Below are 14,168 nucleotides of genomic sequence, written 5' to 3' on the forward strand. Positions count from 1 at the left end.
GAGGTTTCTGGGACAAGAGAGATATGACTTGGCCCAGGTTGACAGCAGTGGGTAACGTTGTGCATTGTCTTTCCCCCACTTGAGAGGACAAACCATGAGTGAGATAGAGGTCTCATGTCTGCATCAATCTGAACAGTGTGCTGTGTTTCTGCAGTCCCCATGACTGATTATTAGTCGTATTCCCCAACTTGCAGGCACGTGCACACACAGTGCTCAACCTGTGCAGTGCACATGCCCTTTTTAGTCTTGGATAGAAAGTTCCCTTCCGAAATGATCAAAAGTGCCCCCGTGACGCGACATACCCTCCGTCCCGCTTTACAGTACGCGCACGACAACACAGCTGATAAGAACTCGCGCGACAACACAGCTGATAAGAACTCGCGCGACAACACCGCTATTCAGTACGCGCGCGGCGACAACACCCGCTTTAGGGTTTTCCAGCTCTTTTTGATCCCCGCTTCTAGCAGCACACTCCATTTCCGCATTACTGGATCTGTAGCGACAACAGACCGCAAGGGATTATGGCCAAGCCTGGGCTGATGGGAATTGTAGTTTCCGGTACCTCCCGTTCGCTTCATTCGCCTGAGCAAATTTTCTCAGAAGACCTATAGTTTTACCGAGTCATGCGACTACGGTAATATCGAAAAAAATTAATATTGCGGTATGACGGTATTTACAATACCGTTACATCCCTAATATATATATATATATATATATATATATATATATATATATATATATATATATATATATATATAAAATGATGACTAGATAGTATTTAAGGGATGGTTCCATACAAAAATTAACATTTACCCACTCTCAGTCCAAGATGTGACTTTTTTTTTGTAAAACAATAAAGAAGATTTTAGGTAAAACTGTGGTCCTTGATAATTTATTTTAAAAAATGCAAGTCAATAGCTAGTAAAAATAATAAAAAATAAAAATGCCTCTGGCTCCCAACAATTGATTAGACTGTAAAAAATATTATAATACCAAAGACTACAATTTCAGCTTAATTTCAGCAACACAAATGTGTTTTCTTTCATAAAAAAAATGTAAATTTATCACAGAAATGTTCATATTTTGGTGAACTCTTAAATTATGATGTACTTACATTCCTAATATATTCAACCTCCAAATAACATGAACTTAACCCTAAACTAGTGAAAAAAATCCTGTACCTGAGCAGCTCAGCCCATCTGCTGTCCTTCTAAAGCCCCTCCCACAGCGCATCACACAGCGATATGAGCCAATGGTGTTCTCACAGTCTTGTCCATCATGGCACATATGCCCACCCAGTGAACACTCATCAATATCTAGAGAAAACAGACGTGAAAGGAGCAGCTCAGCTGAGAAATACAAATCATACACGACAGTAAAAAAGCTTTAAATAAAAGCAGTACCTAAGCTGCATTTTGCTTGATCAAATATACAGTTAAATTACAAATACTGTGAAATAATATTTCAGCTTAAAGACGGTGTCATACCCTGGCATGTTCTGCCATCAGCTGAAATGGTGAGTCCTCTGGGACAGGAACAGTAGTATGTGCCTATAGCATTGTGGCAGGCATGTGAGCAGGGGTTTCCCTCCACACACTCGTTCTCATCTTCATCAGGAAAATGGACAAGGACATAAGCTCAGTGAAAGAAATTCCCCATATGATCAACAATGGGACACTATTGTTTGCATTATACATAGAAGCAATAAATGCTGACTCTACCTGAACAGTATGGGCCAGTAGGGTCCAGCTGAAAACCACTGGGACACTGATTACTTCGCTCTCCTGAGGAAAAAAAAAAATGTTGTAACTGGAGAAGGATACTCATTATTACTCATTAAAAAGATCAAACACAAAAATAAAATGATCTGAAATTAATAAAGAGCTAAAGCATACAAATATGAGAGTTTTTTTTGATTTTTGGGAATGTAATAGTATACAATTTTTGCAGCTTTTTTGCACAAAAAATTGGAAAACAGATTAGTATTTTTAAAAATATGGCACCTAAAAACTGCAGTAAAATAACCAGAACGTTTTTTCCATTAATTCTACCAGCAGAATTATGGTAATTTACTGGTAATGTTACATCTAATTCCAAAAAAAAATAAAAAATAGGAACACATAATCCAGAATTTAAAAAGGGCCTGTTCACATGTGATCCCTTCATGGCAATTTCCCCATAATTTTCCAGAAAAGTCTGTATGTGTGAAAGAGGTTTTTAATACCTGCTACTACCAATACTAGCCTACTAGTGATGGGTCGTTCTTGACCATTTCATTCATTTTGCCATTTTGACTCATTATGACTTGAGAATGATGAGTCCTCTCAGGAAGTGAATTATTCCTTTGCGAGTATAAGATTAATTCCTTTTTCAAGTCTTTTATCAGGTTTAAGTTGTTTTTCATCACATAAAAGGCAAAAGCCAATCATATGTAGTTAGAGGCGGAAAAACAGATTTGACTCGTTCATTTCTCGAGTCCTCGGTTTGAGTCGTTTGTTCCTCATGTGAAAGATAGAAGCCAATCATATGCATTTACAGTCTGAATAAGATTTGATTCGTCATTACTCGAGTCCTCGTGTTTGAGTCATCTCTCTTTACATGCGTGATGAACGAAAGACTCAAAAACCAGAGGATTCAAAAGATGAACTAATCATGGCTCCTTACAGCTCAGACTTTGTCCATTAGTTAAGCTTTAAATGGGACTTGATTTAAAGACCTGTCACAAGAGGTGAGCTGATATAATCATAGACAAAAGACCAGGAAAACAATCAATGATTATTTTCTCTTTCTTACAGCATTCTAGCTATGACTTGTTTGTAGTGTAGCAATGTTTGGTGTAGTTGTAAATGAGTTTGAAAGCAACATTTTAATAATACTTTAGGCCAGTGGTTCTCAAACTGTGGTACATGTACCACTAGTGGTACACGGAGGAATTAAATATGTCATGTACATGCTACATAAATTTATTAAATATGATGTATATAATATGTCATATATGACATAAAGCCTAAATTTATGAGGTAATCTGTCACGTTTTTTAACTGTGCAGAGTTGTAGCTGCTTTACTGGGCCTACTACGCTACTGTATTTTAATACTGCTTATTTTGGTGGTACTTGGAGAGACAATTTTTTTTCTGAGGTGGTACTTGATGAAAATAGTTTGAGAACCACTGCTTTAAGCAAATTGAATGAAATGACTCGAAAAAAAGATTCATTCACCTTGCTGAACAGGACTTAATGGTCAGAGTCAGTAAAATCATTTGAACTTCCCATCACTATAGCCTACTATTCCTATACAAGTCGAATCCATTAAAAAGCCTGCACTGTCTGTTAATAAAAAGATACTTATAGAAATGTATATTAACAATGATGAAACAATTAAAAAAAGGAATTTTATTTGTGTACCATACCTTTAGCAATGGTGGCCTGGATGGCAAACTCCAGCATCTCTTCTAGTGGATGATACAAAGCGTTGATAGCTGAGGCGTGCAGCGTCTGCACCAAATACGGCATCTTTCCCCTGGATGGTCCATATGTGATAGTATGATTCCAGGAGTAAGGCACACTCACCCTATCTATACTGAACATACGTGTAGACAGAGCATACAGCTGTCCGGGACCTGTCTGGATGTAGTCTTCAGTGTAGTCCTGAAGATATATTAATGTGAGTAAGCTTATATTGTGCAGTATTACTTCATTAAATAATAAAAACTTTAATTCAGTGCTGGAGCGTCCACCTTAAGACTGATGTCAGCGTTGGACGGCAGCTGCAGAATGTGTCCATTTACTACAATGTCCAGTAGAAGTGCTCCATCTGAGTCCAGCCCTCGTGCCACATGGGTCATTCTCAAAATCTCTCCTAAGATCAATGCAAGTGTAATTTCAATGAGGAAAACATCATTTGAAGATTCTCTAAACATCAAGGTGATTTCTCTTACCTGTGGCAAACTCCACCTGAGTCTCACGTCTGAAAATGCCGTCAGTGAGGGTGAAGCCATTGACAGCTTCACCCAGCTCATGTGCTGTGGTCCAGTATATTGGGTTCAGGATGGATATCAGCTTCCTCATAGCAGGCCCTAAAAATTTAGAAAAACACATATACAGCACCAACTATCTTTCTAAATGTTGATGAATAGTCTTTAAACTAAAACCTCACTGCCACATTATTGGTTGATGAACTCAAACTTGTAGTGTATTTATAACAGTCTGGAATATTAAAAATCACACATTGCAGCTTTAAAAAAACTAACTAACTAACTAACTAACTAACTAACTAACTAATTAACTAACTAACTAACTAACTAACTAACTAACTAACTAACTAACTAACTAACTAACTAACCAACTAACTAACTAACTAACTAACTAACTAATTCATGCAAAAACTGACCCAGACTCCTTGGTATATTAGTGATGGTGGCCTGTATAACTTTTCCTCCAGTAGAACTGCTGGTGATGGTGGCATTGAGGATGGAAATGCCAAACTCCACATCATTAATGTTCCCAATGATACTTCCTCTGGCTTTCTGAGGGCCACCTTAGAGAGAAAGGAGGTAAACTTAATATAATTTGTAATTAACCTAAAACCAGTGTTGGAAAGTAGCCAGTTGTTGGGAAGAGTAGAATAAAATGTGTGATGTCCAGTTCTTATTCTATTGTCTTCTGTAGATATTGGTTTTGCTAGTACATCCACCATAGCAATATACAGCTGTCAAATACTACATGTATTACTTTTTCAGGTAGTGCGAGAGGTCAATTTGTAGAACAACAGGACCAGACATTGATTTTAATTGTTGATAGATGGATGGATGGATGGATACAGTACATAGATAGATAGACACATAGATAGATAGACAGACAGATAGATAGACAGACAGACAGATACACATACATACATACATAGTTGTAAAGGTACCTGGACATGGCTGTAAGTTACACCTTGACAACTGGGTGGAGTCTCCTGGGCAGGGGCGACCACTGTTGCTAGGCGATGGACTGTTGCAGAGTCTGACACGTGTCCGTTCTCCACCTCCACAAGATGCTGAACATTCACCCCAGGACTCCCATGAACTCCACTTGCCATCAACTTCACACACATAGAAAGAGCAGTAAGGTGTTAAAAAATTGCTCAATCATGTGGGTTCACTAAGATAACCCAACAATGGTGAGTTTCATAGTTTTTACCTGATATTAGATCAGTTTTGTAAATTTGAAGATGTTTTAATGAGGCATTTGTAAAACATAAATGAATAATATGAGTTAATAGTTTATTGTTGTCCTGTTTAGCAGAGCCCATAATGGAATATAATGTTTTAAAATTGATAAAAGAACATAAATGCAAAAACGTAATATTAAATGTTATTTCAGAGTGTATACAGGAATCAGAGAGAGAAATTTAATACCTTTTAAGACATTTTTTAAGACTCTTACTATACATTTTAAGACCTTATATCCTCTTTAAGTTTCAACCAGAAACACTGGCGAGATTCGAATCTACAGTATATTTACTAAATATTAATGTAAGAAATGAATCCAAACCTAAAAACTATATCCCTATACTGAATAAAAATCTATTAAATCTAGCTCATTCAGCATATAGAACTGCAGCAATAATGGTGTTGCCTTGGTTACTGCAGTTAACAAAGCAGCATGATGGCAAATCTAGTAGGATTTTATTGATTTCATAAACTACACAGCATCCTGATATTCACAGATTTAATTCAGGCAAACTTAAGCATCCAATCACACAATGCATAATAAAAAATGATATAAAATTTAACACCTTGCAAAACAGCATTTAAGACTTTTTAATACTTTTTAAGGGCCTTAAATTTCTCTACATTGATTTATCAACTTTTAATAATTCTTAACACCCTGTGGACACCCTGTATTTGGTAATAACATAAGTGCAATTGGTAAGTTACAGTACATATATAGTTACAGTTTGAAAAAGCCAATTTTAATCTATGCCGTTCCTGCATTTACGTTGTTTAACCCTAGCATGTGGTATTTCAAACACTATGAAACAGTTTATTAGTTTGGGAAGCAATTGTTTTTTTGTTGTTTTATCTTAAAAAACTTTGTTTCTTACATTAAAACTTGTTTGTGAGTATTGGAGACAACTTTAAAACATCTAACTTAAGAGAACTATATGACATAACTTTAAAAGAGCTTTTAAAATCCCACAAATCCCTTCAAACTTTTAAAAGGTATTGTTTGTACAGCATGACTGCTTTACCAGGGCAGTTGGCTGTGTTACACTTCTGGATTTGTGAGTCTGATCCAGTACACGCTCTGCCTCCATTCGCTGGTCGAGGATTGTCACATGTTCTGTACCGTCTCATTTGACCACCATTGCAGGTTCTGCTACAACTGCCCCAGCTGTTCCATGGGCCCCAGTTTCCATGAACTATGAAGAGAGATCATTTGTAGTTTTTGCTTGGTTCATTATACCATTGCGTCTGAAATCTGTTTACTCACTGGGGCAGGGTTCATTGTTGCAGAAGTCAATGTGGATGTCATTTCCCTCACACTGCCGTCCACCATGTTGGGGTGTGGGATTTGCACAGATGCGTGTCCTTTGCCTTGTACCGCCTCCACAAGAAACACTACAAGCCCCCCAACTTACCCAGGATGACCACTTACCATCCACTGTCGAAGAAGAGAAGAGAAGATAAGCCAGTGCTTTAAAAATCTGTATAAGAAGTAAATGTCAATTCTATCGCTATTCATTCACCAGGGCAATTCCTTTCATTGCACACTTGTGTCTGTGTGTCTGGTCCTTCACACGACGGCCCTTCAAATGAAGGTGGAGGATTGTTGCAGAGTCTGAGTCTTGTCTGCATCCCTTTGCCACAAGTTTCACTACAAGGGCTCCAAGGCAACCAGGCACCCCAGTTTCCCGCCACTGATAGATAAGAAACCAGTCAGAGTGATAAAGGCTGATATGCATATGCAGAAGAAGATATGTTTATCCACTCACCTGGGCATGGTCTTATGCTACACATGATGGCCTCCACCGCTTTGCCCTCGCAAGCTCTCCCTCCATGCTGGGCAGGAGGATTACTACATGTCCGCACCCTTGTTCTGTTACCCTGACCGCAGGTACGAGAGCACTCCTCCCAGGAAGACCACTCTGACCAACTACCATCCACTATTTAGACAAAGAGATGATTACAATAATAGAAAACGGAGTAAATGAGCCTCTACATTATTGCTTTTTTTGTTTAGAAGAACTCCTTAGGGTACAGAAAAATAAAACAAATGATACAATAATAAATAAGTTAAGGTATTAACACTAAAATATCAAATCCTAAAAAAAATTAAAACTAAAGAGAAAATAGAAAACCTCAAAAGCTAATAAAAATGTGAAAAACACAAATTACAAATAAAAAATAAATAAAATAAAAATACCTTAAAATATGAGTGAAATAATAAATGAATTACTTTTTGTATTGTATTTATTATTGTAAAGAAAAAGGCTAAATTTATTTGCTTCAGAAATATTAATTGGGTATTCGGTTAATAAAGAATAAAGTCTAACAAGCCCTTGTTGAAAAAAAAAATCTAAAAATAACTCATACCCCTCGCAAATTCTGACTCAAGGCTCTATTTTAACAATCTATTTTAACAATCTAGGTGCAAATTCTAAAAGCATTAAGTGCACGTCCGAATCCACTTTTGCTATTTTAAGGATGGAAAAATTGCGCATGATCTAACAAGGTTAGTGCTTATTCTCTTAATGAGTTAAGGGTATGTTTTGAGCATAACGCGCATAAAACCAATCAGAGTCTCATCTCACATTCTCTTTAAGAGTCAGTTGTGTCACGCCATGGCACAATTGTTATTTACATGGCGTGAATTGTGGAAAGTGGAAAAACTGAACGCTTTAGAGAAACTGAACGCTAAACAGAGCATCTGCAGCGAGAATAAAGAACAAGTCTCCGTCATTTGGCCTCTTTACTTTCTCACTTTACTTTTACTCTTTACTTCTTTACTTTTGTGAAAAAGGAAACTATGTTGTACGACATCCATTAGCCTACATATTTAATTTAGTTTGTTAATGCAAAGATTTGTTTCAAAGCTATTTCTAAATTCAGTTCTTATTTCCAGAAAACAAATAAATGAACAATAATAATGAAGTGTGGTCAAAAAACTGAGTTATATCCAAACACACATCTTGTTCTTACGCCCCTTATGGTGATGCATAGGTCTCCAAAACCTAACTGGTGGACAAATCTAAACTTGTTTTTATTAAAACAAATATAAATATGCATATAATAAATAATACTAACAATAATAATAACATTATACAAATGCAAACTGTCATGAATAAACTGAAAAAAGCCCTTTGAGGTGAAGGCATGTAGGTGGTGGATTTTATTTGGGGCATTATTTATATAGAAAATATAAATTTTTGTAAAATTTTAATCCTTTTATTTTTTTTTTATATGTAAATATATTTGTGCATTTCTAAACATCCTGTGTGTAGGCGCACAACTAATGCACTCTGCGCTGGACTTTAGACTAGTTTTAAGTTGGTCAATGGCGCAGCCTATTTTGGTTCCTCAAAATAGCAACGTGCCAACGATGCGCTTTAACACACTTCTTTTTAGAACTCCTTTTTAGACCAGCACACCCATAAATCAACAAAGTGGCGCAAATAGATTTGCTATTTAAACAACGTCACACAAAACATGAAAATTAGGGATGCGCTGGTCTGAAATTTTATTTTTGTTTTTACTAAAAATGACACAGGCTTCTCCCAAAAAATAATACATCTTTTAAACATCTATCACTTGCACTGGTTTATCCATGAAAACACCACTTTTGCATACAGTGCAGCACCTAAAGGAATTAAAATATAAAATGATTGACCTGGGCAAGGTTTGCCTTGACATCTGCGTGTTTCAGATGCTGATCCAACGCAGTGGCGTCCGCCGTTTGCAGGAAATGGTTTATTGCACTGCCTCAGCCTCCTCTGCACTCCGGTACCACAGGAAACACTGCAGGCTCCCCACTCCATCCATTCGGAGAAACCTCCGTGAACTTCACAACACATTATATAATCACCCATCAAGAAACCTCTAACTGCAATTCAAACAGTCCGAATACAGACTACAAGAGCAAAAGTGCAGTATAACTCACCCCGCACTGTGAGGGTCACGCGCACCAGCACGGAGCCTAGCAGATTTCGGGCCACGCACTCATACTCTGCTGTGTCCTCTTTCTGAGCACTTCTGAGGCGCAAAGAGCCATTATTGAGTGCAGTGATGTGCTCATTACCCAGCAAGGGCCGACCCTGACGGGACCACTCAATGACAGGCACAGGCTCTCCTTCTGCTTGGCAGTTTAGCACCACTGTGGAACCGGCGTCTACTACCGTCTCTACTGGCTCTACAGTGATGGTTGGAGATCCTGTGGGATAGTGGCTTATGTTATGACAACAAGCGCTATTTCATCTGTATTATTGAGGTTTTCATATATGCAGGTGAGTTTTGAACTTAACACTTGCTTTGTAAAGTTAATGTGACTGTTCTCTCCACCACTCCTGCATCATTTGTGGCCACGCACATGTAATTTCCAGCATCTTCACTCTAAAAGATTACAATCTGATTATTTATGGGTTAAAATAGGGGGAAATACAAACAATTAAAGCGATAGTTCACCCAAATATGAAAATTCTATAATTTACTTATCCATCACTTATGTTTCTGTGTTTCTTTCTGTAATTGAACACAAAAGAAGATATTTTGAAGAATGCTGGTAGCTGACACCCACTGACTTCCATAGTAGAAAAAAAATACAATGGAGGTCAATGGGTTTCAGCTACCAACATTCTCCAAAATATCTTCTTTTGTGGCATAAGAAAGAAACTCATAAAGTTTTAAAACCACACAAGGGAGATGGATCATTTTTTTGGGTAAACTATCCCTTTAAGGCATTTTGTATGCAGGATTCATTATCGTATTGTGTTTGTTTACCACTGTGCCGTAGATGGCTAGAGATCCGTTGTCAAGTTGCCGTATTCGGTTGCTTATCTGCACATTGATGCCTTTTTTACTCCACTGGATGGTGGGCAGAGGGTCTCCTCGCACCTCACAATTAAGTATAGCATTCCCTCCCAGCGGCTCAATGCGATTTGAATGAACATCTCCATCTATTATTGGTGGCTCTAGAAAAAAGGGATATATTTTTTCTTACTTTCAGATAAACAAGAAAAGCCATCAAAAAAAAGAAGTAAAGATGTTTACCTTTAACATACACAAATCCCAGAGATTTTATAGATCCCACGCTGTTTTCAGCCATGCAGGTGTAAGTGCCAGAGTCGTCTTTACTCACACGCTCAATGACCAGCTCGCTGTGTCCATTATAATGATCATACTGGGCTGTGGACAGAAACAATACTTGTATTACTTTATTCTTGTTGTGAAGTTAAAGTTTTGTAATATTAAACTACTCAAATAATGTACAGATACTTAAACAAAAGTTTACTTAAAGTTTAAGTACAAAAATGAAAATTCTGTTACTATTTTCTCTCACTTCACTTCTCTCACTTCACTTCACAAGCTTGAGTTTCTTTCTTCTGTTAAACACAAGATAGGATATTCGGGAAAACGTTGGTTGGGGGATTACAGCTACCTTAGGACATCACATATGAATAGTCCACCACGTAGAAACTTTCACAATTTAAAAAAAAAAGAAAAGGAAAAATCTTGGAAACCTGTAACCATTGACTTCCATAGTAGTTGTTTTTCATACTATTAATGTCAATGGTTACCAGTTTCCAACATTCTGCAAAATATATTTTATTGTGTTTATTAGAAGAAAAAAAAATCAATGCTTTAAAACTAGTGAGTATTTTATCCTTTAAAAAACTTAAACTATTCCTTTAACAAATGTGCATTTACATTTATTCAGTTATCAGACAAATTTTTTTTATCCAAAGCAACTTACAAATTGGGATTAAGGAAGCACATAAGAACGGCAGTGAAGTAAAAAGGTTAAGTCACTGTTCTCACATTGCAGCCTATTGTCTAACACAGCATAAACTACAGGAAATGGATATTGTGAATATTTGTAGGCTCAGTTAGAGATTAGATCTGTACCAGGGACGATGTTGTTGTTGAATGTCCATGTGATCTTGGGTGGAGGGATGCCAGTGACACCACAGACCATTAGGAGGCGCTCTCTCTTGTTAAGAGCAACATCTCCCAAGAGCTCAGTGAAGGCTGGATGTGTGTGGATGGACAGACTAATGGTGCGACTGTCCTGCCCCATTGAGTTGGTTCCGACACAAGTGTAACTCCCAGAATCCTCTGGCTACAAACACAGGGAGGATCCTTAGAAAATTGTGGCAAAATGTGAATATTTTGAATGTTGAATGCAAGCAGTGTATAGATTACCTGTGCAGTGTCTATGAGCAGGTCTCCTGTGGGCAGGATGGTGTATTCTGCAGTGGTGTCTGTCAGTGGAATGTCATCTTTTTCCCAGGTGATGGTGGGCTGTGGGACGCCGTCTGCCACACAGGTCAATAAAGCTTGGGTGTTTTCCACCACGGACACCTCTGATTCTCCTACACGGATCGAAGGAGGTACTGAGAGGGGGAGGAAGGGAGGAAATATTTATACATTTTTAAAAATGAAAATGATTGAATAACTATTATTATTATTCACATAAACTATGAAAACACTCAATTCGTCTGTCTACATAAATCATAATTAATAATAATAATTAGAATAAAAAGTTATTCTACCAGAGAGTTATGATTGTAAATATCATTTAAAACATAATAAAATGAATCAGTAAATAAATAAACATTACTATTATAGTGCATTAAAAATAATATTACATAAAAAAGTATTCGACCAATAATCTACTTAATAAAACAATTTTTTTTTAAAATACCAGATAACATAATGCACAAATCAGTTTTAATTAAGCTGTTATATTTCTGTTCAGATTATCTAAATAAACTACTAATTATTGTTATTGTTATTATTATTATTATTATTATCATTATCATTATTATTATTATTATTATTATTATTGTTATGTACATAAATATAATAGCACATATTTTAAACATCATTCAAACTAATTCTACTTAAAATTTACTCTTAATGCATGCTTTGAAATGAATTAACCTGAAATGAACAATTATTATTATTACTACTGTGAGAAAATACAAGAATAATAAATTACATAAATTATTATCAGTAAAGTACATAAATAAATAAATAAATAAATAAATAAATATATATATATATATATATATATATATATATATATATATATATATATATATATATATATATATATATATATATATATATATATATATATATATATATATATATATATATATACAGTATATATGTATAAAATACTGTTTCAAAATTAAACCTAATATTCATTTAAACAACCAATCTCTAATAACATTTAATTAAACTATACTAAAAATATAATAAATCAATTGTAATTTCATTCACATTAATAATTCAATCAATCTCGAAATCCTTGTGACTCACTCTGTACAGTAAGGCTGATATCCAGACTGCTGCTTCCAGCTACATTAGCAACAGTGCAGGTGTATCTGCCAGTGTCTCCAGGTTGAGCAAATGCGATCTGCAGTGCGCCTGTGCTAAGGACTCGTTGACGCACTGACTCACTCAGCAGCTGCCCGTCTTTATGCCAGGAGACAGAGGGAGTGGGGAAACCCTCCGAGTTGCACTGCAGAGTTACCGAAACATCTAATGCCACAGTGTAGGCCCTGATGTCAGATGTTATGACTGGGGGAACTGCAAGAGAAGTGAAACTTATAACCTTTTTCACAGATGTTTAATCATCCCAGCCTATGAGGGAGCCTAACCTTGAACTCTGAGTTTGGTTTTCCCCAGGGCAGTGCCTGCTGGATTCTGAGCTACACACATGTAGGTCCCAGAATCCTCCACTTTGGCTTTAGAGATCTGCAGACCACCATTGGGGAGCACCGTAAAACCACCTCCTGAGAATGAAAGGGTTTGCATTTTGCCAGCATTGGTAATAGAACGTACTTTACCAACATAGGCATTTTAAAATTTAATAAAACAGATTTAATTGTATAACAATTTTTTGATCTAAATAAATAAACAAATAAATAAATAAATAAAGCCTTGGTGAATAAAAAACAGCAAGCTATTGTCTGAATATTAATGTACAGAAAACAATACAATGTTATATTATACAATATTGTAATAAAATGCATTGATTAAGATGCTAGATGTAAAGCTTGGTGTTGATCTCCAGAGTGGTAGAATTATTTTCCACCTGTGGTAAAGATGTTGATGCCCTCTTTCTGCCAGGTAATAGTTGGGCGAGGCGAGCCCGTTGCTCTGCAGGGCAGGGTCACATGGTTGTTCAAAATCACATCAAGTGTTGAGGGGTGTGACTGTATCACTGGAGACTCTAAAAAATATACATATAGACAATTCATTGCAGAATTGTGAGACAAATGATAAACAGAGAGAAATGTGTGTGTAGTCTGACATGTATTTTTGGCATACTGTATATATTAGCCTTTTATTTTAATGTTCCCCAACAGACTGGGCTAAATACTGCCTTGGCTAAATAACTTAGCAAGTAGGGTTCAATCAAATTGAGCATACTTTAAAAAAATGAGTGGCTGTCTGGCCATAAAACTAAAAATGTATACTACCAAAACTCTGAGAGTTAGTTGTAATTTAAAAATGTTACTTAGAAGTGGTTTTCACACTGGGTAGTTACAGGAACTGAGTTACGGAAACTAGCTCTTAGGCCTGATACTCTAAGAATTAATTTCCAGATTAGGTTGAAATTCCCAGATTATTTTCCTGGCTGCATTTGCACTGCAATAGGAACTCTAAAGTGACGTAAGCATGCAGCAATATCAAGCACTGCATTTAAAAAGAAATGAACAACTGCAGGATAGAAGACACTGTGATTGAAGCTGTGTTTTTACTGTTTTTCATGTAATTCATGATACTAAAAATAATAGGACATAGTATGAACGTAGACATATATGTTATGTGATTGAGGACTAAATAATCTATGATAACTTGTAGAGCTACATTTCACATATGGGCGGCACGGTGGCTCAGTGGTTCGCACTGTCGCTTCACAGCAAGAAGGTTGCTGGTTCGAGTCCCGGC

At 36.5% G+C, this 14,168-nt stretch overlaps 1 protein-coding gene across 4 annotated transcripts in view; it reads right to left on the reverse strand.

The window, feature by feature from the left end:
- The window catches only part of hmcn1 (hemicentin 1), a 172,146-nt gene that overhangs the window by 7,642 nt on the left and 150,336 nt on the right, over positions 1-14,168 (reverse strand). For 2 of the 4 annotated variants that reach the window (XM_073932713.1, XM_005160720.5), the window contains 22 exons: positions 13,309-13,446; positions 12,872-13,006; positions 12,531-12,800; positions 11,406-11,596; positions 11,109-11,322; positions 10,254-10,388; positions 9,984-10,174; positions 9,515-9,596; positions 9,148-9,417; positions 8,878-9,048; positions 6,983-7,153; positions 6,737-6,907; positions 6,481-6,651; positions 6,239-6,409; positions 4,916-5,086; positions 4,391-4,537; positions 3,939-4,076; positions 3,738-3,859; positions 3,411-3,648; positions 1,722-1,784; positions 1,488-1,607; positions 1,182-1,316 (listed from right to left, as the gene is read on the reverse strand). In XM_073932713.1, the coding sequence (XP_073788814.1) occupies positions 1,182-1,316; positions 1,488-1,607; positions 1,722-1,784; positions 3,411-3,648; positions 3,738-3,859; positions 3,939-4,076; positions 4,391-4,537; positions 4,916-5,086; positions 6,239-6,409; positions 6,481-6,651; positions 6,737-6,907; positions 6,983-7,153; positions 8,878-9,048; positions 9,148-9,417; positions 9,515-9,596; positions 9,984-10,174; positions 10,254-10,388; positions 11,109-11,322; positions 11,406-11,596; positions 12,531-12,800; positions 12,872-13,006; positions 13,309-13,446 (3,615 nt within the window). 4 annotated transcript variants of the gene reach the window in all.

The sequence above is a fragment of the Danio rerio genome, chromosome 20 (assembly GCF_049306965.1).
Source record: "Danio rerio strain Tuebingen ecotype United States chromosome 20, GRCz12tu, whole genome shotgun sequence".
Taxonomy (NCBI): Eukaryota; Metazoa; Chordata; class Actinopteri; order Cypriniformes; family Danionidae; genus Danio; species Danio rerio.